The 25,926-nt window shown below is 34.5% G+C and overlaps 3 protein-coding genes and 1 pseudogene across 3 annotated transcripts; 2 read left to right on the top strand and 2 right to left on the bottom strand.

Annotated features, from left to right (window-relative positions):
• The first annotated feature begins 3,283 nt into the window (after positions 1-3,283).
• Positions 3,284-5,258, top strand: LOC143591150 (large ribosomal subunit protein uL13c-like). The gene is made up of 4 exons (XM_077071446.1): positions 3,284-3,493; positions 3,966-4,151; positions 4,279-4,449; positions 4,995-5,258. Exons 1-4 carry the CDS (start codon positions 3,290-3,292, stop codon positions 5,109-5,111), a joined length of 678 nt encoding a protein of 225 aa, XP_076927561.1. The 5' UTR covers positions 3,284-3,289; the 3' UTR covers positions 5,112-5,258.
• Positions 5,259-5,672: 414 nt separating this feature from the next.
• Positions 5,673-7,324, bottom strand: LOC143591149 (putative receptor-like protein kinase At5g59700; annotated as a pseudogene).
• A 7,295-nt stretch (positions 7,325-14,619) lies between these two features.
• Positions 14,620-16,593, top strand: LOC143591148 (large ribosomal subunit protein uL13c-like). The gene is made up of 4 exons (XM_077071444.1): positions 14,620-14,829; positions 15,300-15,485; positions 15,613-15,783; positions 16,330-16,593. Exons 1-4 carry the CDS (start codon positions 14,626-14,628, stop codon positions 16,444-16,446), a joined length of 678 nt encoding a protein of 225 aa, XP_076927559.1. The 5' UTR covers positions 14,620-14,625; the 3' UTR covers positions 16,447-16,593.
• Positions 16,594-17,007: 414 nt separating this feature from the next.
• On the bottom strand, positions 17,008-18,709 carry LOC143591147 (putative receptor-like protein kinase At5g59700). Its single transcript, XM_077071443.1, has 2 exons — positions 17,521-18,709; positions 17,008-17,248 (listed from the first exon to the last, which is right to left on the bottom strand). The coding sequence occupies exons 1-2, from the start codon at positions 18,702-18,704 to the stop codon at positions 17,146-17,148; spliced, it is 1,287 nt and encodes a 428-aa protein (XP_076927558.1). The 5' UTR covers positions 18,705-18,709; the 3' UTR covers positions 17,008-17,145.
• Positions 18,710-25,926: the final 7,217 nt, after the last annotated feature.

The raw sequence follows: 25,926 nt of genomic DNA, 5'->3' as shown, positions 1-25,926 counted from the left end.
TTTAACGGGTATAACTTATTTACCGAGCTGCAAACTTACATGGCTGCAATTTATCTGGTAAAACCTATGATATAGAAACGTTTACGATCCAAGAGATTGATAAGACTTTTAACTTTTGTTAGTTGTATAATTTCAACCTTTAACAGTCCTCTTGTGCATGAATGTTGATGACCTTGATAGTGGTTAATTTGTTCTTAAAGTATACTTATAATTTCGATAATAATTCATTTTAGCTAAGTGATTAAAAATTTTGGGGGAAACACTTGAATTAATGCAATACCTCATGTATTAGGCTTGTAAATGAATCAAACGAAAACAAATAAGGGCATATTCATTTTGGTTCATGTTCGTTCATTAAGAAAATGAACATGTTTGCGTTCGTTAATTTGTGTTTGTTCAAAACCTAAATTGACATAATTGAGGCAAATATAAACTAGCACAAACGAGCATAAGTTAGCATTAATGAGCGCAAATAAAAAGTTCTAATACATCACAATTCATCTAAAAAACACATCTATATTAGTGGTTTAAACTTACATGATTTGTTCATAATATCATCACGAGTCTACAAAATTACATCAAAACAATCCCCTTTTGAGTTTATATTTATATAAATATAACTATTTATTTATTTATTAAAATTAAATGAACATAAACAAATAAACATAAACGGATGTTTACGAACATAAATGAAAGAACAAAAAGTGTGTCCATATTTGTTTGTTTAGTTAAGTGAAACAAAAATTTTGTGCATGGCCGTTCATTTAATTAAATTAACGAACATCCTGCTGAATAGTTCATGAACGTTCGGTTCATTTACATGTCTATTTATATTATTATCAAATCATGTATAAATTCATTACGACTATCATTGTCATTTCAGTGGATGATATGCAATTTGAAGCTCCCCTCAAAATTGTGATGTAACCAGATCCCACTTTGAGGGCAAAGAACCATCCTGTTGTTATATTTGATGATAACTTAAAGAAGTTAGTAGACGAGATGTTTGATGTAATGTACAAGTTCTCTTTTATGTGTATCTGTAGTGTTGTATTTTCTCATGGTTTATGTGCGGGACTGTTAACTATCAGTTGTTGATTGCATAGCAAACTAAAGTTTGTTAAAGTGTCAATCCAGTTACAAATATGTTCAGTAGTTATTGGAATTTTAAGTGTGTTTTTGTATGTTGTGGACTTCGTAATGTTGACAATTTGTGGAAGGTTATTGCAATTTGAAATGCATATTTTTATTGCTGGAGAAGTGCAATTCAAATAATGTCAAGATTTACATTATTGTGTAGTGGCTTTAACATATCAGCAATGTTAAAGTGCCACGTATGCGTTAGGCCTTTACAAAAATCACAATTTAACAATGGTGTAGTGGTTTTAACTAATAAGTTAAATTAAATAAAAAATTTAATATGCATGTATGTTATTGGTGGAAGGTGAGGTGGCATGCTAATGACGCTCCTAAATATCTTAAGTACACATAACTTAACTAGCTTTTCAACCCGTGTATTACACGGGATTTTCAAATTGATAAAAATTAATAAAGTTTGTTATTTGAAATAAAGACACAAAATTAAATGAAAAAAATAAATGAATTATATAGTACAAACAATAATAAGTATAGAATCTTAATTTTACAAATTAGAGAAAATCTTTTTATATACAACATTTGTTGTTTTATCACAAGTACGCACTATTTAGTATTATTAGGACTATAAACATAATCAACATTTTTTATTTTATGTTTTTATTTTGTATCTTTTTTTTTGTTTCAAATAATTAATTTTATTAATTTAAACATTGACAAATCTCATGTATGACACGCGTTCTAGAGCTAGCTGAAATGAACAAATGATAAAATAAATTTATTTAGGTTTACATTCATAGTCTAATTTTCCTCCTAATTTTCTAAGTTATAACCCTTTTGACAAAATGGTGTTACCCATGACCCATGTATAGCTAGAATAAATGAGGTGAGATATTAGAAAATTAGGAAATAAAATTAGGCTAGGATTAAATATGGTTAGGACACCTAATCATCATTATTTTTGTTTATTAGAAGAGTAAGATAAGATATCTATATTTATGCTATATATAAACCAAATAACAAGGATCTATTAAAATTAAAGAGGTACAAGATTTATTGTTTTAGGTACAAGCCATAATGCATATGATTTTGAAAATTTATGGATAAAATGTTCTTTAATTCACCAATGTTCACCATAAACTTTCATTTACAAAAAATAGATAGAACATTTGTCCTTCAACTTCACTTTAATTTGAGTATCGTATTGCTATACTTTTTAGTTTTAAAAAAATTAACATGTTAACTGATTACCGGTTAGAAAAACTGGCAACATGCCAAGTCGGGCGAAATCGTGGTCATGTGTAAAGCTATATTAGGGTCAGAACGAGTCGAAAAAAAGGGTTAATTTGGTTCGAGTCAGGTTGGTTTGGGTTTGATTCGAAAGGAGTCAAGTTAGAACACGTTTCAGGTTACGGTGTCGGTTCATAACGGATTCGGGTCAAAACAGGTTGGTTTAAAAAAATGATTTTATGTGAAATTACTGTATATTTCAGCTTTATTTCTTGATTATTACCATTGATCATGCAGATGCCATTGTTTACATGCATCAGGGCTGATAAACACGTGCCCAACACCACGTAACGCGCGCAACTTAATCTTGGTATGTGCTCAACCCAGCGCCACGCACGGTTTTGGTTAAGTATGTTATATGTGTTTAATCTTTGGTTACACGCGTACTGGCTTTGCATGGTTACACATCCAACTTCGGGTTATGTGTGCACCATCATCAAGTGAGGCATGTATCGACACTTATAATGCGTTCAATGTCGTTACGCACGCTCCCGCCACATCATGCAGGCACCCATGCTTTCACCAAACACGATGAAACCCACGCACAAAATGAACATCCAACAAACCATACGCACATGCGGCATGCCTACTCGCATTGATGACCAGTTATACAACACACAAAACAATACATACTAATACGAGGGGATAATTTTTGCGGACCCGCGGCAACGCTTGAGCACTTGTGCTAGTTAAAACTAAAGAGTCGAATGATTATTTTTATTCTATAGTATAGGGTAGAAACAATGGGTTTATATATATATATCCAGGAAACTTACACTTACAGGGGGTGTATATGAAAAATAAAAATAAGCATTTCATTTCAGCAATAAATAAAGCTTACCTTATCCTCCATTGAAGAACACAACACTATCAGCAGCAGCAGCAGCAGCAGCAGCAAACGGCGATGGCGTACGCAACAGCATCATCGTCTTCAATTCTCGCATCACAGTACAACAACAACAGGTCTCCACTTCTCTTCAGCTTCTCAACAATTGGAGCTCGAACGCACAAAAAAAACTTTCAAATTCGTTGCCAAGTAATTCAAAAGAGAAACCTTGCGCCTGTTGAGCAGCGCTGGATGTTCACCGATTCAGATTTCACAGGACCGGTATCTATTTCTTTGTTGTTGTTGAGTCAAATTGAAAATATTAACATTCATTTTAGGTTATGTTAATTGGGTAAACATTGAAAATTGGGGGTGGACTTTTGGACTGTTGGAGATAAGGCCTAATTCTCTTAAATCAACACTTGATTCTATGAGACCCTAATCGGCATCGCTAGTCAGTACGTTTAATCGCTATTTGGTCAAACTTTGTCAATACTGAAAAATATTATATATAAAATTTGGTATATATATATATATATGTATGTATATTTGAAAATTACATATAATTTCCAATCCAATTAATCAGTATTAATCGCTAGTCTCTACCCCACCTCCCGACTAGCGCATATCAGTTTCTACTACACTGTAAGGAAACTGCTGCAAGTAATTCCTAAAATGTGTATACCATTTTCAGTAAGTTTATTGCAGTTGAGTTTATTATTTTCAGTAAGATAATAAACATTTTTGTTTTCAGGATGTATGGAACAATACATGGTACCCTAAAGCCGAAGATCATGTGAACACAGAAAAGACATGGTACGTGGTTGATGCAACCGATAAGATTCTCGGAAGGCTGGCATCAACTATAGCCATTCACATACGTGGCAAGAATCTTGCTACCTATACTCCCAGTGTAGATATGGGAGCTTTTGTAATTGTGGTATGTTAGAACTCACATCTACTGTATTACGTTTTGGAATAGTTATGCAAAATAGTAACATTGTTTTACTATTGTTTTTGGAGAATGCATGCTAGTTAGACTAATGTTATGATGTTGGTTAATGTAGGTAAATGCGGATAAAGTTGCAGTCTCGGGCAAAAAGAGAACCCAAAAACTGTACAGGAGGCACTCGGGCAGACCGGGTGGGATGAAAGTTGAAACCTTTGATCAGCTTCAACAAAGGATTCCAGAAAGGATCATTGAGCATGCGGTTCGTGGGATGCTTCCAAAGGGAAGGGTGAGACTTCACATTTTTTAACACACACACACACACATACAAGGAGAGGCTCAGTAAAAAAGATCAAGTTATTGCGAGAACAAACATCGTTCAATTTTTTTCCATCAACAATTCATATTTTTAAAACTTTATTTCTTATCTACAAGTGTCTATGTTTAAGTGCATAAAAACCATTAAACTAATTTGTTCAGAAGTTTTCTACTTGTGTAGGTAATAGGTTAGTTGTTGAAATTATACATGCACATGATTTACACATGTGTAGGTTCTAACGTTCTATAAATAAATGAATTTTGTTTATATATTTCTTTAGAATATTAGAAGAGATGAAGAAGTGTTGTATATCAGCCATTTTCTTGTATTTTTTTTTCAAATTGAAGAAAACGAGTGATTTATTTTGTTACTTAGATTCTCGCAAAAAACTATCTTCTGTGCAGTGCCTAAATGCATATATATGCACTTCAAAATAAAATGCTACCAATATTATATTTCTTTTTAAATAATCCTTACAAATATTGATATCAATATGCAAATAACTTGTTTTGTAGCTTGGAAGAGATCTTTTTACTCACCTAAAGGTGTACACGGGTCCAGACCATCCACACCAAGCGCAAAAGCCGATCGATTTGCCTATAAGGGACAAGAGGATACAGAAACAGACCTAGTTTTTCTTTAGTTTCCTTCAATTTTAATTTCAAAATGTACGTCTAAATTGCTAAACGATAGTCCAAGCATATTCCTTCTTTCCTTTTTGTAATTCCAAGTTGTAGTAGGGATGCCAATTACTATAATGCCACTTGTTTTACGAGTTATTTACGGCCAATCTAATTCCTTATGCAACATATTGTACATTTGAACAAAAAATTGGTTACTAGTATCGACAACGCCAATGGATATAGTTCATGCCTTCATCACCATAATTATAACGGATGGCCATCTTTATTGCAAACTGCTTAGAACCCTTATATCTCATATTAGTGCATAACATTCTCAAATCTTTATGTACATCTTATAAGTAAAAAATTATATTGCGTATACTTGCGATATAAAAAAACTGAAAGAAAATATTAATTACTAATGTAAAATTGACTTCCAGATGTAAACAAATTTGAATGAAATAATCTCAAAATAAGCATAGACCACTAGTTATAAGTTACCTTGAATAAGATACTCTATCCTATCCAACATGAACATACAACATCTACTAACATTGAAAATAGGATAGGAATATAGAATTGACAACCTTGAGAAACCATCATGCCCTCCAACAATGAGGATAGAGTCACTTTCATAACTGAACTACACTACTTGCAAAAATTGTTTCAAATGAAAGTGAGTTTGATCGATCTGCATTCGTTCACCCGTCATCCAACCGGACCAGGCTCATGAATGTTATATCTTTCAAAAACTATTTTACGGTTTTCTGACCACCATGTCCCAGCTTGTTGCTCATCAAAATTCCTACGGCTGCACATCAAACACACAATATTACAAATTTAATATTCCTGTACACTTAGTTTGGGAATATAATTCCATAATGAAACCAATCTACAAATAGGGATTTGGAAATGCACACTGGGGTGGGATATCCCCTCAGAATACTTTTGTAATGACTATTCGGTATCTCTTTTTTTCATTAAACTTACCACAAATTAAGGAAAATTTTCACAATGCATGAAATCCCTTGAATTAATCATCTTGTTAATTAAATTAAATAATGATTAACATAGAAAAGATACCTAAAGCGAACTCTTTTGAGTTTATTGGTTCCATCTGGTGAAGAGGAAATTGTTACATACACACCAGGCATATATGTTTCAACCCGATCATCCTCAACTGGATCAACGACATTACTGCCTCTATCATATGTTGGATTGCTAGCATCGGACCGATTATTCTCCCCTTCTTGTGAAGGAACTGGTATGCTAACATTCCCTCTAATAGTTGTTCTTTCATTAATTTCTTTACTTTCACTTGTCCCTGAGCGTCCAAGTGAAAACAACGACCATACATTCTTGATGCCCATCCTTCCCTGGCTAGAGGTAGTGCTTCTTTCTTGATATGCCAATGCTCGATCAAGACTGCCTAAAACCTCAGTCATAGTTGGTCGCTGATTTGGATGACTAATCAAACATCGAGCTGCAATACACGAGAATTCCTTCAAAGAACTCTTTGAAATGTGGTCCCTTAAACTAGGACGAACAATGTGACTGAGTTTTCCTTGTTTGATCAGGTCTTGAGCCCATATTGCTAAACCTTCATCAAGACTCTCGTCCAAAGCCGGCCTTCCAGATAACACCTCAATCAATACAACCCCAAAGGCATAAACATCGGATTTTCTTGTCAGTCTGCCGGTGTAGAAATAATTTGGATCCATATACCCAAAGGTGCCTTTAACTGCGGTGCTAACATGTGTACGTGTCTGATTTATCGGCCCTATTTTAGCCAATCCGAAGTCTGCAATCTTGGCAGCGTAATTCTCATCCAACAAAATGTTGGAGCTTTTCACATCACGATGTATGATTCCATCTTGTGTGCTAGTACCAGTGTGCAGGTAGTCCAGACCACGTGCAGCTCCAATGCATATCATAAAGGGTTCCGTTATGAACGTACTCATAAACAAGGGCCATCTCTTTCTCCTCATTGCAATAACCGATCAAAGACACTAGGTTACAATGGCGCACCCTTGAAAGCATCTCGACTTCAACCCAGAACTCAGGCGCTCCTTGATCGGCCATGAAATGCATTCGCTTAATGGCGTAGGTATTTGTTAGGCTATCAAATATCTTTCCTTTGTATACCTTACCAAACCCACCCTCACCAATGCACCATTTCTCATCAAAGTTATCCGTTGCGGAACTGAGTTCAGACATTGAAAAGCAACCCGGTGAGGATGCAGTCTTCTCACCTTTGGTAGTTTCAGTTAACATCATTTTGTCACAAATATGAATACAACTGTCCGGAATTATTATATATTCAAAGCTTGTTGTTCACTTTAGATCTTTCCTAAAAATACACAATCCAAAGGACTTAAATTAGTTCTAGCGTCCGTTCGCACGACTGATCTAACAATTTAATGTTGTTCGATACATGTATTCATAAACCTAGATCGAAACTAAACTATGGCATGAAACTAATCTATGAACACTCTTTGACATTTATCATTCAAACAATTACAATAAAATAAAGTGAAGGTAGTGAAAACAAACGAAGCTAAGAGTGAATAGTTTGGCGAATGCTTCGTGTGAGAGATTAATTAAATAATCAGCAAAATAGTAATACATAATTATGGAAAAACTTACAGAGTCGTAGCTTATTATCAAAAGACAGATAACTTGAAGACAAAAGCAGACTTCATAATTGACTTCACCTTCTCATCTCATGGTGGGTGAGTTACAATAGCTATCCTGCGACTATCATTCATATTACACTTTACACCCTTTCAAGAAAGTTAAACCATTCCATGAAGATTAGGTTGTTTTAGTGCAACATTTTAAGCTCTATGCGTGTAAACGAATAGGAACAAGTTCATCTTTACTTTAAATTAGGTAAGCAAACCCGTAAAGTTGCGGCAACGAAGCTATGCGAATTTGGTCGATATCGATTATATTTATTATGGCACTGGCACTAAATGCAAAAGAATAAATATATCTGGAAACACTATAACGGTATTGGTACACACACAACTTGTGATCAAAGCGATACAAATTTGTGTTGTATCAGTTAGGTTGTTTACGATAACGACACTAAATTAAAAAAAAAACTAAATTAGTTAACGCCAAGAATAGTGATAGCATTTGTACAACTTATGATAAGAAAAAAGAACATATTGAAAACAACGTTTATTCCGTTAGTAAACTCATGCGTTGCATTGGCGAGTCGACACAAATTCTGCTAGTATAAGTTATGTTCATTTCCGTGCGGTGGCCAAAGTAACATAATACGAAAAGCTAATAGTGACACATAAATAGCTTATACATTAACATACTTAGAATTACGTTTATTTGCCACCGGTAAAACTCGGGCTTTGCGACGACGATAGATAGTAAAACTAAACTCAAAAAGTATATGAAGAGGTATGTACCCGCCTTAACATCGAGCGGGGCGGGTCAACCCACAAGATATAGACAAGAGGCTTGAAATCAAGATATCATGAAGGCACAAAGCCAAAACCTATGCGCACGGCGCATATCATATATGCTCACGCATCACATATGCTCACGCATATCACATCTGCGCGTGGCGCATATCGCATGCTCACGCATCATATATGCTCACGCATATCACATCTGCGCGTGGCGCATATTACATATGCTTGCGCATATCACTTCTGCGCATGAAACATCTGCGCGTGAGAATAAAGAGAAGACTTCGCGCATCCTCAGGATAGGCGCATATCACACGTGCACATAATCAACATCGTCCTTATCCAAATCAGGATAAGGACAACCTTGATTGTGCTCATCAGCAACCTTCCAGAAGGTATCCTTTAAGGAATAAGAATATGCTGATGTTGACAGCTGCCAATGAAAGGTGGACAACTCAGCAAAACCCATGTGCTACCACGTGATTGCACATGGGTCAGGTGAAATACCTGGGTCAGAGAATAATCAATGAAAAAGCACCAGGTCCTAAGGACACGTGGCGCAAAGCAACAGGAGGAGGCCAAAAAGGCCCTAATGGGATCTGAGCCCAATCATTGGAAACCCTAACACTATAAATACCACACCACCTCCACAAGGAGAGGTAAGCAAGAAAATACATTCTCTGATTTGGGTTAGGTCAGAGAATGTCAGAAACATTCTCTGACATTTCGTTAACCTCGTACCCGCTGCCTTTCCGGCGCCGTCACCGCCGGAAAACCGGGCAGTGGCCGGAAAAGCGTATTTCTGCACCGTTTTTCGTCCCATTCGATCCAGATATGAGCTAGGATGACCTCTAGGCTCATCTTTTGATCGGCTTATACCCGATTCCACGTGGATCTCGTGACTTTAACGGTTTAAGGGTGTCGGCTCGTTGTTCTGCAACTAAATCTAACGGGTTTGAGTTCATACAATATCATACTATCACTACCTTGGATCGGTGCTCGAGTTACCCTTAGGTTCGGCTAGAGAGAAAAAAGAGAAACTAGAGAGAGAGCTTAAGTGTGTGTTTTGGGTGGTGTATGGAATATGTGAAATGAATGAATTAATGAGAATTTATGGTTTATATATTATGGATCATGGGCTTAAGCCCCTGGTCTTTTCTTTTTTCTTTTTTTTTTACCCAAGTCCATAACTCATATCCATTTAATCCAACAGAAGCCCGACTCACAGTAACTCACAACTTATTTTATTAACTGAAACGAGAAAACGGGATGTTATAGACGATCATTTGTGTGTTGGAGAGATTTGTTATATTATACATATTTGTGCTTTTCTTTATAGTCTTGATTTCCATGCTCCACCATGGCCAAAAAGGTTTTGGAGAGTCGATTAAGGTTACAGCAACGATGGTGAACCAGTTTCTTAATTTGTAGTCGTTAGTCACCCCATTCACAGGTAATTTCAAAACCATTTTCACTTACATTTGTTTAGATATATTAATTGAACTTAGTTTAAAGTTTTGGTGCAGATGATTTATTTTATACACCTGCTTCTCAAAGATAATTGTTTACTTTAATTAATCGTTTAAAAGGATTTGACGAGGAGCTCTAGCTTTTCTCTAGATTGGTATGCAATCAGTTCAGCTTTTATGTTTTATTCTTGTTTCTTCATTATGTTCTCAGCCTTTGTCTTGTGGTAGTTTTTGTATGTCTGAAACTAAAGTTTCTTGCTTTATTAATCTAAATTTTTATAATTCAAATCTAAATATGGTGATATGTTTGAGGAATAATGTAATTGACATATTTTGCGTTCTCTTTTGTTCTTGTTAAGAATGATGCTTTCAATCGTTTCTAAAAACTTCTTGTTAGATTATTGTTTTCATTTACTTTTCACATCTTGCACTTTATTTCTCACCTCTTACCTTGTTCATGAGTTTTCACTAAATTAAAATTTTCTTCTATTAGCCTCTCTCAATCAATCAATTAGTTATTCCATTTCATATGATGGGCATGCTAGTATTTTTGTATCACTGTGATTTTGATAATGCTTCTTTAATGTAGATTAATTTTGTATCACTGTGATTTTCATAATGTTTCTTTAGTGTTAAACATCCATCTTATAAATGCTTATAGGTTGATGGGAGTGCTTAGCTGGGTATCACATCTTTTTAGGTTGATGGTTACACCACGAGACTACAATAAAAGAAAAAACAAAGGATTGCTGTGAAAATTTTTACTCTTTGAATATGCAGCTAAATCTAATTTTTCGTTGGATGAGATCTCTTCAATGAAATCCTGAACCAAATGTCGGTGGCTTGATTTTTGTTATCATGTTTTTATACATGTAACTAAATTATCGTGTAATGCTGGTTTGATGGGAATATGAATGATTGCAGTTAGTTTTTTTTGTTCAATTTTTGTGCATTTGCACTTTTATAAATCAAATATGGTTTGTGTGGATGCTTAATTATCTTTCTTTGCACTCAAACTTGTGTTAGGGCTGATGGTGTATTTTCCAAACTTTCTATACTCTAAATACGATTCTTTTGCAAATCTAGCGTTTCATTCTCAGAATTTTGGCAACAATCGATTTATAGGTCAACTGCCGCTGATTACAGGCATCCAACGGGTCATAGTTCATTAACCGCTGAACTTATATCAGGGGCACTTTGGGGTTAAAACTGCAAAATGGAAGAATTTAAATATGAAATATATCAAAACCAGATTGGGTGATTCAGTTTGCAGCAAAATAGTATAACATATACGTTGGTCCAGATTTTACACGAGTACGACGTGAAGGGTAGGCAGGTTTAACGGGTATAACTTATTTACCGAGCTGCAAACTTACATGGCTGCAATTTATCTGGTAAAACCTATGATATAGAAACGTTTACGATCCAAGAGATTGATAAGACTTTTAACTTTTGTTAGTTGTATAATTTCAACCTTTAACAGTCCTCTTGTGCATGAATGTTGATGACCTTGATAGTGGTTAATTTGTTCTTAAAGTATACTTATAATTTCGATAATAATTCATTTTAGCTAAGTGATTAAAAATTTTGGGGGAAACACTTGAATTAATGCAATACATCATGTATTAGGCTTGTAAATGAATCAAACGAAAACAAATAAGGGCATATTCATTTTGGTTCATGTTCGTTCATTAAGAAAATGAACATGTTTGCGTTCGTTAATTTGTGTTTGTTCAAAACCTAAATTGACATAATTGAGGCAAATATAAACTAGCACAAACGAGCATAAGTTAGCATTAATGAGCGCAAATAAAAAGTTCTAATACATCACAATTCATCTAAAAAACACATCTATATTAGTGGTTTAAACTTACATGATTTGTTCATAATATCATCACGAGTCTACAAAATTACATCAAAACAATCCCCTTTTGAGTTTATATTTATATAAATATAACTATTTATTTATTTATTAAAATTAAATAAACATAAACAAATAAACATAAACGGATGTTTACGAACATAAATGAAAGAACAAAAAGTGTGTCCATATTTGTTTGTTTAGTTAAGTGAAACAAAAATTTTGTGCATGGCCGTTCATTTAATTAAATTAACGAACATCCTGCTGAATAGTTCATGAACGTTCGGTTCATTTACATGTCTATTTATATTATTATCAAATCATGTATAAATTCATTACGACTATCATTGTCATTTCAGTGGATGATATGCAATTTGAAGCTCCCCTCAAAATTGTGATGTAACCAGATCCCACTTTGAGGGCAAAGAACCATCTTGTTGTTATATTTGATGATAACTTAAAGAAGTTAGTAGACGAGATGTTTGATGTAATGTACAAGTTCCCTTTTCTGTGTATCTGTAGTGTTGTATTTTCTCATGGTTTATGTGCGGGACTGTTAACTATCAGTTGTTGATTGCATAGCAAACTAAAGTTTGTTAAAGTGTCAATCCAGTTACAAATATGTTCAGTAGTTATTGGAATTTTAAGTGTGTTTTTGTATGTTGTGGACTTCGTAATGTTGACAATTTGTGGAAGGTTATTGCAATTTGAAATGCATATTTTTATTGCTGGAGAAGTGCAATTCAAATAATGTCAAGATTTACATTATTGTGTAGTGGCTTTAACATATCAGCAATGTTAAAGTGCCACGTATGCGTTAGGCCTTTACAAAAATCACAATTTAACAATGGTGTAGTGGTTTTAACTAATAAGTTAAATTAAATAAAAAATTTAATATGCATGTATGTTATTGGTGGAAGGTGAGGTGGCATGCTAATGACGCTCCTAAATATCTTAAGTACACATAACTTAACTAGCTTTTCAACCCGTGTATTACACGGGATTTTCAAATTGATAAAAATTAATAAAGTTTGTTATTTGAAATAAAGACACAAAATTAAATGAAAAAAATAAATGAATTATATAGTACAAACAATAATAAGTATAGAATCTTAATTTTACAAATTAGAGAAAATCTTTTTATATACAACATTTGTTGTTTTATCACAAGTACGCACTATTTAGTATTATTAGGACTATAAACATAATCAACATTTTTTATTTTATGTTTTTATTTTGTATCTTTTTTTTTGTTTCAAATAATTAATTTTATTAATTTAAACATTGACAAATCTCATGTATGACACGCGTTCTAGAGCTAGCTGAAATGAACAAATGATAAAATAAATTTATTTAGGTTTACATTCATAGTCTAATTTTCCTCCTAATTTTCTAAGTTATAACCCTTTTGACAAAATGGTGTTACCCATGACCCATGTATAGCTAGAATAAATGAGGTGAGATATTAGAAAATTAGGAAATAAAATTAGGCTAGGATTAAATATGGTTAGGACACCTAATCATCATTATTTTTGTTTATTAGAAGAGTAAGATAAGATATCTATATTTATGCTATATATAAACCAAATAACAAGGATCTATTAAAATTAAAGAGGTACAAGATTTATTGTTTTAGGTACAAGTTATAATGCATATGATTTTGAAAATTTATGGATAAAATGTTCTTTAATTCACCAATGTTCACCATAAACTTTCATTTACAAAAAATAGATAGAATATTTGTCCTTCAACTTCACTTTAATTTGAGTATCGTATTGCTATACTTTTTAGTTTTAAAAAAATTAACATGTTAACTGATTACCGGTTAGAAAAACTGGCAACATGCCAAGTCGGGCGAAATCGTGGTCATGTGTAAAGATATATTAGGGTCAGAACGAGTCGAAAAAAAGGGTTAATTTGGTTCGAGTCAGGTTGGTTTGGGTTTGATTCGAAAGGAGTCAAGTTAGAACACGTTTCAGGTTACGGTGTCGGTTCATAACGGATTCGGGTCAAAACAGGTTGGTTTAAAAAAATGATTTTATGTGAAATTACTGTATATTTCAGCTTTATTTCTTGATTATTACCATTGATCATGCAGATTCCATTGTTTACATGCATCAGGGCTGATAAACACGTGCCCAACACCACGTAACGCGCGCAACTTAATCTTGGTATGTGTTCAACCCGGCGCCACGCACGGTTTTGGTTAAGTATGTTATATGTGTTTAATCTTTGGTTACACGCGTACTGGCTTTGCATGGGTTACACATCCAACTTCGGGTTATGTGTGCACCATCATCAAGTGAGGCATGTATCGACACTTATAATGCGTTCAATGTCATTACGCACGCTCCCGCCACATCATGCAGGCACCCATGCTTTCACCAAACACGATGAAACCCACGCACAAAATGAACATCCAACAAACCATACGCACATGCGGCATGCCTACTCGCATTGATGACCAGTTATACAACACACAAAACAATACATACTAATACGAGGGGATAATTTTTGCGGACCCGCGGCAACGCGTGAGCACTTGTGCTAGTTAAAACTAAAGAGTCGAATGATTATTTTTATTCTATAGTATAGGGTAGAAACAATGGGTTTATATATATATATATCCGGGAAACTTACACTTACAGGGGGTGTATATGAAAAATAAAAATAAGCATTTCATTTCAGCAATAAATAAAGCTTACCTTATCCTCCATTGAAGAACACAACACTATCAGCAGCAGCAGCAGCAGCAAACGGCGATGGCGTACGCAACAGCATCATCGTCTTCAATTCTCGCATCACAGTACAACAACAACAGGTCTCCACTTCTCTTCAGCTTCTCAACAATTGGAGCTCGAACGCACAAAAAAAACTTTCAAATTCGTTGCCAAGTAATTCAAAAGAGAAACCTTGCGCCTGTTGAGCAGCGCTTTATGTTCACCGATTCAGATTTCACAGGACCGGTATCTATTTCTTTGTTGTTGTTGAGTCAAATTGAAAATATTAACATTCATTTTAGGTTATGTTAATTGGGTAAACATTGAAAATTGGGGGTGGACTTTTGGACTGTTGGAGATAAGGCCTAATTCTCTTAAATCAACACTTGATTCTATGAGACCCTAATCAGCATCGCTAGTCAGTACGTTTAATCGCTATTTGGTCAAACTTTGTCAATACTGAAAAATATTATATATAAAATTTGGTATATATATATATATGTATGTATATTTGAAAATTACATATAATTTCCAATCCAATTAATCAGTATTAATCGCTAGTCTCTACCCCACCTCCCGACTAGCGCATATCAGTTTCTACTACACTGTAAGGAAACTGCTGCAAGTAATTCCTAAAATGTGTATACCATTTTCAGTAAGTTTATTGCAGTTGAGTTTATTATTTTCAGTAAGATAATAAACATTTTTGTTTTCAGGATGTATGGAACAATACATGGTACCCTAAAGCCGAAGATCATGTGAACACAGAAAAGACATGGTACGTGGTTGATGCAACCGATAAGATTCTCGGAAGGCTGGCATCAACTATAGCCATTCACATACGTGGCAAGAATCTTGCTACCTATACTCCCAGTGTAGATATGGGAGCTTTTGTAATTGTGGTATGTTAGAACTCACATCTACTGTATTACGTTTTGGAATAGTTATGCAAAATAGTAACATTGTTTTACTATTGTTTTTGGAGAATGCTTGCTAGTTAGACTAATGTTATGATGTTGGTTAATGTAGGTAAATGCTGATAAAGTTGCAGTCTCGGGCAAAAAGAGAACCCAAAAACTGTACAGGAGGCACTCGGGCAGACCGGGTGGGATGAAAGTTGAAACCTTTGATCAGCTTCAACAAAGGATTCCAGAAAGGATCATTGAGCATGCGGTTCGTGGGATGCTTCCAAAGGGAAGGGTGAGACTTCACATTTTTTAACACACACACACACACATACAAGGAGAGGCTCAGTAAAAAAGATCAAGTTATTGCGAGAACAAACATCGTTCAATTTTTTTCCATCAACAATTCATATTTTTAAAACTTTATTTCTTATCTACAAGTGTCTATGTTTAAGTGCATAAAAACCATTAAACTAATTTGTTCAGAAGTTTTCTACTTGTGTAGGTAATAGGTTAGTTGTTGAAATTATACATGCACATGATTTACACATGTGTAGGTTCTAACGTTCTATAAATAAATGAATTTTGTTTATATATTTCTTTAGAATATTAGAAGAGATGAAGAAGTGTTGTATATCAGCCATTTTCTTGTATTTTTTTTTTCAAATTGAAGAAAACGAGTGATTTATTTTGTTACTTAGATTCTCGCAAAAAACTATCTTCTGTGCAGTGCCTAAATGCATATATATGCACTTCAAAATAAAATGCTACCAATATTATATTTCTTTTTAAATAATCCTTACAAATATTGATATCAATATGCAAATAACTTGTTTTGTAGCTTGGAAGAGATCTTTTTACTCACCTAAAGGTGTACACGGGTCCAGACCATCCACACCAAGCGCAAAAGCCGATCGATTTGCCTATAAGGGACAAGAGGATACAGAAACAGACCTAGTTTTTCTTTAGTTTCCTTCAATTTTAATTTCAAAATGTACGTCTAAATTGCTAAACGATAGTCCAAGCATATTCCTTCTTTCCTTTTTGTAATTCCAAGTTGTAGTAGGGATGCCAATTACTATAATGCCACTTGTTTTACGAGTTATTTATGGCCAATCTAATTCCTTATGCAACATATTGTACATTTGAACAAAAAATTGGTTACTAGTATCGACAACGCCAATGGATATAGTTCATGCCTTCATCACCATAATTATAACGGATGGCCATCTTTATTGCAAACTGCTTAGAACCCTTATATCTCATATTAGTGCATAACATTCTCAAATCTTTATGTACATCTTATAAGTAAAAAATTATATTGCGTATACTTGCGATATAAAAAAACTGAAAGAAAATATTAATTACTAATGTAAAATTGACTTCCAGATGTAAACAAATTTGAATGAAATAATCTCAAAATAAGCATAGACCACTAGTTATAAGTTACCTTGAATAAGATACTCTATCCTATCCAACATGAACATACAACATCTACTAACATTGAAAATAGGATAGGAATATAGAATTGACAACCTTGAGAAACCATCATGCCCTCCAACAATGAGGATAGAGTCACTTTCATAACTGAACTACACTACTTGCAAAAATTGTTTCAAATGAAAGTGAGTTTGATCGATCTGCATTCGTTCACCCGTCATCCAACCGGACCAGGCTCATGAATGTTATATCTTTCAAAAACTATTTTACGGTTTTCTGACCACCATGTCCCAGCTTGTTGCTCATCAAAATTCCTACGGCTGCACATCAAACACACAATATTACAAATTTAATATTCCTGTACACTTAGTTTGGGAATATAATTCCATAATGAAACCAATCTACAAATAGGGATTTGGAAATGCACACTGGGGTGGGATATCCCCTCAGAATACTTTTGTAATGACTATTCGGTATCTCTTTTTTTCATTAAACTTACCACAAATTAAGGAAAATTTTCACAATGCATGAAATCCCTTGAATTAATCATCTTGTTAATTAAATTAAATAATGATTAACATAGAAAAGATACCTAAAGCGAACTCTTTTGAGTTTATTGGTTCCATCTGGTGAAGAGGAAATTGTTACATACACACCAGGCATATATGTTTCAACCCGATCATCCTCAACTGGATCAACGACATTACTGCCTCTATCATATGTTGGATTGCTAGCATCGGACCGATTATTCTCCCCTTCTTGTGAAGGAACTGGTATGCTAACATTCCCTCTAATAGTTGTTCTTTCATTAATTTCTTTACTTTCACTTGTCCCTGAGCGTCCAAGTGAAAACAACGACCATACATTCTTGATGCCCATCCTTCCCTGGCTAGAGGTAGTGCTTCTTTCTTGATATGCCAATGCTCGATCAAGACTGCCTAAAACCTCAGTCATAGTTGGTCGCTGATTTGGATGACTAATCAAACATCGAGCTGCAATACACGAGAATTCCTTCAAAGAACTCTTTGAAATGTGGTCCCTTAAACTAGGACGAACAATGTGACTGAGTTTTCCTTGTTTGATCAGGTCTTGAGCCCATATTGCTAAACCTTCATCAAGACTCTCGTCCAAAGCCGGCCTTCCAGATAACACCTCAATCAATACAACCCCAAAGGCATAAACATCGGATTTTCTTGTCAGTCTGCCGGTGTAGAAATAATTTGGATCCATATACCCAAAGGTGCCTTTAACTGCGGTGCTAACATGTGTACGTGTCTGATTTATCGGCCCTATTTTAGCCAATCCGAAGTCTGCAATCTTGGCAGCGTAATTCTCATCCAACAAAATGTTGGAGCTTTTCACATCACGATGTATGATTCCATCTTGTGTGCTAGTACCAGTGTGCAGGTAGTCCAGACCACGTGCAGCTCCAATGCATATCTTGAGCCATTGAGACCAAGTCAAAAGTGTAGCTTTCTTGTGAAGATGATCATAAAGGGTTCCGTTATGAACGTACTCATAAACAAGGGCCATCTCTTTCTCCTCATTGCAATAACCGATCAAAGACACTAGGTTACAATGGCGCACCCTTGAAAGCATCTCGACTTCAACCCAGAACTCAGGCGCTCCTTGATCGGCCATGAAATGCATTCGCTTAATGGCGTAGGTATTTGTTAGGCTATCAAATATCTTTCCTTTGTATACCTTACCAAACCCACCCTCACCAATGCACCATTTCTCATCAAAGTTATCCGTTGCGGAACTGAGTTCAGACATTGAAAAGCAACCCGGTGAGGATGCAGTCTTCTCATCTTTGGTAGTTTCAGTTAACATCATTTTGTCACAAATATGAATACAACTGTCCGGAATTATTATATATTCAAAGCTTGTTGTTCACTTTAGATCTTTCCTAAAAATACACAATCCAAAGGACTTAAATTAGTTCTAGCGTCCGTTCGCACGACTGATCTAACAATTTAATGCTGTTCGATACATGTATTCATAAACCTAGATCGAAACTAAACTATGGCATGAAACTAATCTATGAACACTCTTTGACATTTATCATTCAAACAATTACAATAAAATAAAGTGAAGGTAGTGAAAACAAACGAAGCTAAGAGTGAATAGTTTGGCGAATGCTTCGTGTGAGAGATTAATTAAATAATCAGCAAAATAGTAATACATAATTATGGAAAAACTTACAGAGTCGTAGCTTATTATCAAAAGACAGATAACTTGAAGACAAAAGCAGACTTCATAATTGACTTCACCTTCACATCTCATGGTGGGTGAGTTACAATAGCTATCCTGCGACTATCATTCATATTACACTTTACACCCTTTCAAGAAAGTTAAACCATTCCATGAAGATTAGGTTGTTTTAGTGCAACATTTTAAGCTCTATGCGTGTAAACGAATAGGAACAAGTTCATCTTTACTTTAAATTAGGTAAGCAAACCCGTAAAGTTGCGGCAACGAAGCTATGCGAATTTGGTCGATATCGATTATATTTATTATGGCACTGGCACTAAATGCAAAAGAATAAATATATCTGGAAACACTATAACGGTATTGGTACACACACAACTTGTGATCAAAGCGATACAAATTTGTGTTGTATCAGTTAGGTTGTTTACGATAACGACACTAAATTAAAAAAAAACTAAATTAGTTAACGCCAAGAATAGTGATAACATTTGTACAACTTATGATAAGAAAAAAGAACATATTGAAAACAACGTTTATTCCGTTAGTAAACTCATGCGTTGCATTGGCGAGTAGACACAAATTCTGCTAGTATAAGTTATGTTCATTTCCGTGCGGTGGCCAAAGTAACATAATACGAAAAGCTAATAGTGACACATAAATAGCTTATACATTAACATACTTAGAATTACGTTTATTTGCCACCGGTAAAACTCGGGCTTTGCGACGACGATAGATAGTAAAACTAAACTCAAAAAGTATATGAAGAGGTATGTACCCGCCTTAACATCGAGCGGGGCGGGTCAACCCACAAGATATAGACAAGAGGCTTGAAATCAAGATATCATGAAGGCACAAAGCCAAAACCTATGCGCACGGCGCATATCATATATGCTCACGCATCACATATGCTCACGCATATCACATCTGCTCACGCATATCGCATGCTCACGCATCATATATGCTCACGCATATCACATCTGCGCGTGGCGCATATTACATATGCTTGCGCATATCACTTCTGCGCATGAAACATCTGCGCGTGAGAATAAAGAGAAGACTTCGCGCATCCTCAGGATAGGCGCATATCACACGTGCACATAATCAACCTCGTCCTTATCCAAATCAGGATAAGGACAACCTTGATTGTGCTCATCAGCGACCTTCCAGAAGGTATCCTTTAAGGAATAAGAATATGCTGATGTTGACAGCTGCCAATGAAAGATGGACAACTCAGCAAAACCCATGTGCTACCACGTGATTGCACATGGGTCAGGTGAAATACCTAGGTCAGAGAATAATCAATGAAAAAGCACCAGGTCCTAAGGACACGTGGCGCAAAGCAACAGGAGGAGGCCAAAAAGGCCCTAATGGGATCTGAGCCCAATCATTGGAAACCCTAACACTATAAATACCACACCACCTCCACAAGGGGAGGTAAGCAAGAAAATACATTCTTTGATTTGGGTTAGGTCAGAGAATGTCAGAAACATTCTCTGACATTTCGTTAACCTCGTACCTGCTGCCTTTCCGGCGCCGTCACCGCCGGAAAACCGGGCAGTGGCCGGAAAAGCGTATTTCTGCACCGTTTTTCGTCCCGTTCGATCCAGATATGAGCTAGGATGACCTCTAGGCTCATCTTTTGATCGGCTTATACCCGATTCCACGTGGATCTCGTGACTTTAACGGTTTAAGGGTGTCGGCTCGTTGTTCTGCGACTAAATCTAACGGGTTTGAGTTCATACAATATCATACTATCACTACCTTGGATCGGTGCTCGAGTTACCCTTGGGTTCGGCTAGAGAGAAAAAAGAGAAACTAGAGAGAGAGCTTAAGTGTGTGTTTTGGGTGGTGTATGGAATATGTGAAATGAATGAATTAATGAGAATTTATGGTTTATATATTATGGATCATGGGCTTAAGCCCATGGTCTTTTCTTTTTTCTTTTTTTTTTACCCAAGTCCATAACTCATATCCATTTAACCCAACAGAAGCCCGACTCACAGTAACTCACAACTTATTTTATTAACTGAAACGAGAAAACGGGATGTTATAGACGATCATTTGTGTGTTGGAGAGATTTGTTATATTATACATATTTGTGCTTTTCTTTATAGTCTTGATTTCCATGCTCCACCATGGCCAAAAAGGTTTTGGAGAGTCGATTAAGGTTACAGCAACGATGGTGAACCAGTTTCTTAGTTTGTAGTCGTTAGTCACCCCATTCACAGGTAATTTCAAAACCATTTTCACTTACATTTGTTTAGATATATTAATTGAACTTAGTTTAAAGTTTTGGTGCAGATGATTTATTTTATACACCTGCTTCTCAAAGATAATTGTTTACTTTAATTAATCGTTTAAAAGGATTTGACGAGGAGCTCTAGCTTTTCTCTAGATTGGTATGCAATCAGTTCAGCTTTTATGTTTTATTCTTGTTTCTTCATTATGTTCTCAGCCTTTGTCTTGTGGTAGTTTTTGTATGTCTGAAACTAAAGTTTCTTGCTTTATTAATCTAAATTTTTATAATTCAAATCTAAATATGGTGATATGTTTGAGGAATAATGTAATTGACATATTTTGCGTTCTCTTTTGTTCTTGTTAAGAATGATGCTTTCAATCGTTTCTAAAAACTTCTTGTTAGATTATTGTTTTCATTTACTTTTCACATCTTGCACTTTATTTCTCACCTCTTACCTTGTTCATGAGTTTTCACTAAATTAAAATTTTCTTCTATTAGCCTCTCTCAATCAATCAATTAGTTATTCCATTTCATATGATGGGCATGCTAGTATTTTTGTATCACTGTGATTTTGATAATGCTTCTTTAATGTAGATTAATTTTGTATCACTGTGATTTTCATAATGTTTCTTTAGTGTTAAACATCCATCTTATAAATGCTTATAGGTTGATGGGAGTGCTTAGCTGGGTATCACATCTTTTTAGGTTGATGGTTACACCACGAGACTACAATAAAAGAAAAAACAAAGGATTGCTGTGAAAATTTTTACTCTTTGAATATGCAGCTAAATCTAATTTTTCGTTGGATGAGATCTCTTCAATGAAATCCTGAACCAAATGTCGGTGGCTTGATTTTTGTTATCATGTTTTTATACATGTAACTAAATTATCGTGTAATGCTGGTTTGATGGGAATATGAATGATTGCAGTTAGTTTTTTTTGTTCAATTTTTGTGCATTTGCACTTTTATAAATCAAATATGGTTTGTGTGGATGCTTAATTATCTTTCTTTGCACTCAAACTTGTGTTAGGGCTGATGGTGTATTTTCCAAACTTTCTATACTCTAAATACGATTCTTTTGCAAATCTAGCGTTTCATTCTCAGAATTTTGGCAACAATCGATTTATAGGTCAACTGCCGCTGATTACAGGCATCCAACGGGTCATAGTTCATTAACCGCTGAACTTATATCAGGGGCACTTTGGGGTTAAAACTGCAAAATGGCAGAATTTAAATATGAAATATATCAAAACCAGATTGGGTGATTCAGTTTGCAGCAAAATAGTATAACATATACGTTGGTCCAGATTTTACACGAGTACGACGTGAAGGGTAGGCAGGTTTAACGGGTATAACTTATTTACCGAGCTGCAAACTTACATGGCTGCAATTTATCTGGTAAAACCTATGATATAGAAACGTTTACGATCCAAGAGATTGATAAGACTTTTAACTTTTGTTAGTTGTATAATTTCAACCTTTAACAGTCCTCTTGTGCATGAATGTTGATGACCTTGATAGTGGTTAATTTGTTCTTAAAGTATACTTATATTTTCGATAATAATTCATTTTAGCTAAGTGATTAAAAATTTTGGGGGAAACACTTGAATTAATGCAATACATCATGTATTAGGCTTGTAAATGAATCAAACGAAAACAAATAAGGGCATATTCATTTTGGTTCATGTTCGTTCATTAAGAAAATGAACATGTTTGCGTTCGTTAATTTGTGTTTGTTCAAAACCTAAATTGACATAATTGAGGCAAATATAAACTAGCACAAACGAGCATAAGTTAGCATTAATGAGCGCAAATAAAAAGTTCTAATACATCACAATTCATCTAAAAAACACATCTATATTAGTGGTTTAAACTTACATGATTTGTTCATAATATCATCACGAGTCTACAAAATTACATCAAAACAATCCCCTTTTGAGTTTATATTTATATAAATATAACTATTTATTTATTTATTAAAATTAAATGAACATAAACAAATAAACATAAACGGATGTTTACGAACATAAATGAAAGAACAAAAAGTGTGTCCATATTTGTTTGTTTAGTTAAGTGAAACAAAAATTTTGTGCATGGCCGTTCATTTAATTAAATTAACGAACATCCTGCTGAATAGTTCATGAACGTTCGGTTCATTTACATGTCTATTTATATTATTATCAAATCATGTATAAATTCATTACGACTATCATTGTCATTTCAGTGGATGATATGCAATTTGAAGCTCCCCTCAAAATTGTGATGTAACCAGATCCCACTTTGAGGGCAAAGAACCATCTTGTTGTTATATTTGATGATAACTTAAAGAAGTTAGTAGACGAGATGTTTGATGTAATGTACAAGTTCTCTTTTATGTGTATCTGTAGTGTTGTATTTTCTCATGGTTTATGTGCGGGACTGTTAACTATCAGTTGTTGATTGCATAGCAAACTAAAGTTTGTTAAAGTGTCAATCCAGTTACAAATATGTTCAGTAGTTATTGGAATTTTAAGTGTGTTTTTGTATGTTGTGGACTTCGTAATGTTGACAATTTGTGGAAGGTTATTGCAATTTGAAATGCATATTTTTATTGCTGGAGAAGTGCAATTCAAATAATGTCAAGATTTACATTATTGTGTAGTGGCTTTAACATATCAGCAATGTTAAAGTGCCACGTATGCGTTAGGCCTTTACAAAAATCACAATTTAACAATGGTGTAGTGGTTTTAACTAATAAGTTAAATTAAATAAAAAATTTAATATGCATGTATGTTATTGGTGGAAGGTGAGGTGGCATGCTAATGACGCTCCTAAATATCTTAAGTACACATAACTTAACTAGCTTTTCAACCCGTGTATTACACGGGATTTTCAAATTGATAAAAATTAATAAAGTTTGTTATTTGAAATAAAGACACAAAATTAAATGAAAAAAATAAATGAATTATATAGTACAAACAATAATAAGTATAGAATCTTAATTTTACAAATTAGAGAAAATCTTTTTATATACAACATTTGTTGTTTTATCACAAGTACGCACTATTTAGTATTATTAGGACTATAAACATAATCAACATTTTTTATTTTATGTTTTTTATTTTGTATCTTTTTTTTTTGTTTCAAATAATTAATTTTATTAATTTAAACATTGACAAATCTCATGTATGACACGCGTTCTAGAGCTAGCTGAAATGAACAAATGATAAAATAAATTTATTTAGGTTTACATTCATAGTCTAATTTTCCTCATAATTTTCTAAGTTATAACCCTTTTGACAAAATGGTGTTACCCATGACCCATGTATAGCTAGAATAAATGAGGGTGAGATATTAGAAAATTAGGAAATAAAATTAGGCTAGGATTAAATATGGTTAGGACACCTAATCATCATTATTTTTGTTTATTAGAAGAGTAAGATAAGATATCTATATTTATGCTATATATAAACCAAATAACAAGGATCTATTAAAATTAAAGAGGTACAAGATTTATTGTTTTAGGTACAAGTCATAATGCATATGATTTTGAAAATTTATGGATAAAATGTTCTTTAATTCACCAATGTTCACCATAAACTTTCATTTACAAAAAATAGATAGAACATTTGTCCTTCAACTTCACTTTAATTTGAGTATCGTATTGCTATACTTTTTAGTTTTAAAAAAATTAACATGTTAACTGATTACCGGTTAGAAAAACTGGCAACATGCCAAGTCGGGCGAAATCGTGGTCATGTGTAAAGCTATATTAGGGTCAGAACGAGTCGAAAAAAAGGGTTAATTTGGTTCGAGTCAGGGTTGGTTTGGGTTTGATTCGAAAGGAGTCAAGTTAGAACACGTTTCAGGTTACGGGTGTCGGTTCATAACGGATTCGGGTCAAAACAGGTTGGTTTAAAAAAATGATTTTATGTGAAATTACTGTATATTTCAGCTTTATTTCTTGATTATTACCATTGATCATGCATATGCCATTGTTTACATGCATCAGGGCTGATAAACACGTGCCCAACACCACGTAACGCGCGCAACTTAATCTTGGTATGTGCTCAACCCGGCGCCACGCACGGTTTTGGTTAAGTATGTTATATGTGTTTAATCTTTGGTTACACGCGTACTGGCTTTGCATGGGTTACACATCCAACTTCGGGTTATGTGTGCACCATCATCAAGTGAGGCATGTATCGACACTTATAATGCGTTCAATGTCATTACGCACGCTCCCGCCACATCATGCAGGCACCCATGCTTTCACCAAACACGATGAAACCCACGCACAAAATGAACATCCAACAAACCATACGCACATGCGGCATGCCTACTCGCATTGATGACCAGTTATACAACACACAAAACAATACATACTAATACGAGGGGATAATTTTTGCGGACCCGCGGCAACGCGTGAGCACTTGTGCTAGTTAAAACTAAAGAGTCGAATGATTATTTTTATTCTATAGTATAGGGTAGAAACAATGGGTTTATATATATATATCCGGGAAACTTACACTTACAGGGGGTGTATATGAAAAATAAAAATAAGCATT

The sequence above is a fragment of the Bidens hawaiensis genome, unplaced genomic scaffold (assembly GCF_021521415.1).
Source record: "Bidens hawaiensis isolate Kalapana, Puna unplaced genomic scaffold, B.hawaiensis_p1.1 tig00039333_1, whole genome shotgun sequence".
NCBI lineage: Eukaryota > Viridiplantae > Streptophyta > Magnoliopsida > Asterales > Asteraceae > Bidens > Bidens hawaiensis.
This window is presented reverse-complemented; position numbering and strand designations above follow the sequence as displayed.

Coding starts and splice junctions, on each gene's coding strand:
- LOC143591150 (XM_077071446.1), top strand. CDS start 3,290: ATGGCGTACGCAACAGCATCATCGTCTTCAATTCTCGCATCACAGTAC. Junction 3,494..3,965: donor ATTCAGATTTCACAGGACCG/GTATCTATTTCT, acceptor TTTTGTTTTCAG/GATGTATGGAACAATACATG. Junction 4,450..4,994: donor GGATGCTTCCAAAGGGAAGG/GTGAGACTTCAC, acceptor CTTGTTTTGTAG/CTTGGAAGAGATCTTTTTAC.
- LOC143591148 (XM_077071444.1), top strand. CDS start 14,626: ATGGCGTACGCAACAGCATCATCGTCTTCAATTCTCGCATCACAGTAC. Junction 14,830..15,299: donor ATTCAGATTTCACAGGACCG/GTATCTATTTCT, acceptor TTTTGTTTTCAG/GATGTATGGAACAATACATG. Junction 15,784..16,329: donor GGATGCTTCCAAAGGGAAGG/GTGAGACTTCAC, acceptor CTTGTTTTGTAG/CTTGGAAGAGATCTTTTTAC.
- LOC143591147 (XM_077071443.1), bottom strand. CDS start 18,704: ATGTCTGAACTCAGTTCCGCAACGGATAACTTTGATGAGAAATGGTGC. Junction 17,249..17,520: donor CTCAAAAGAGTTCGCTTTAG/GTATCTTTTCTA, acceptor TTTGATGTGCAG/CCGTAGGAATTTTGATGAGC.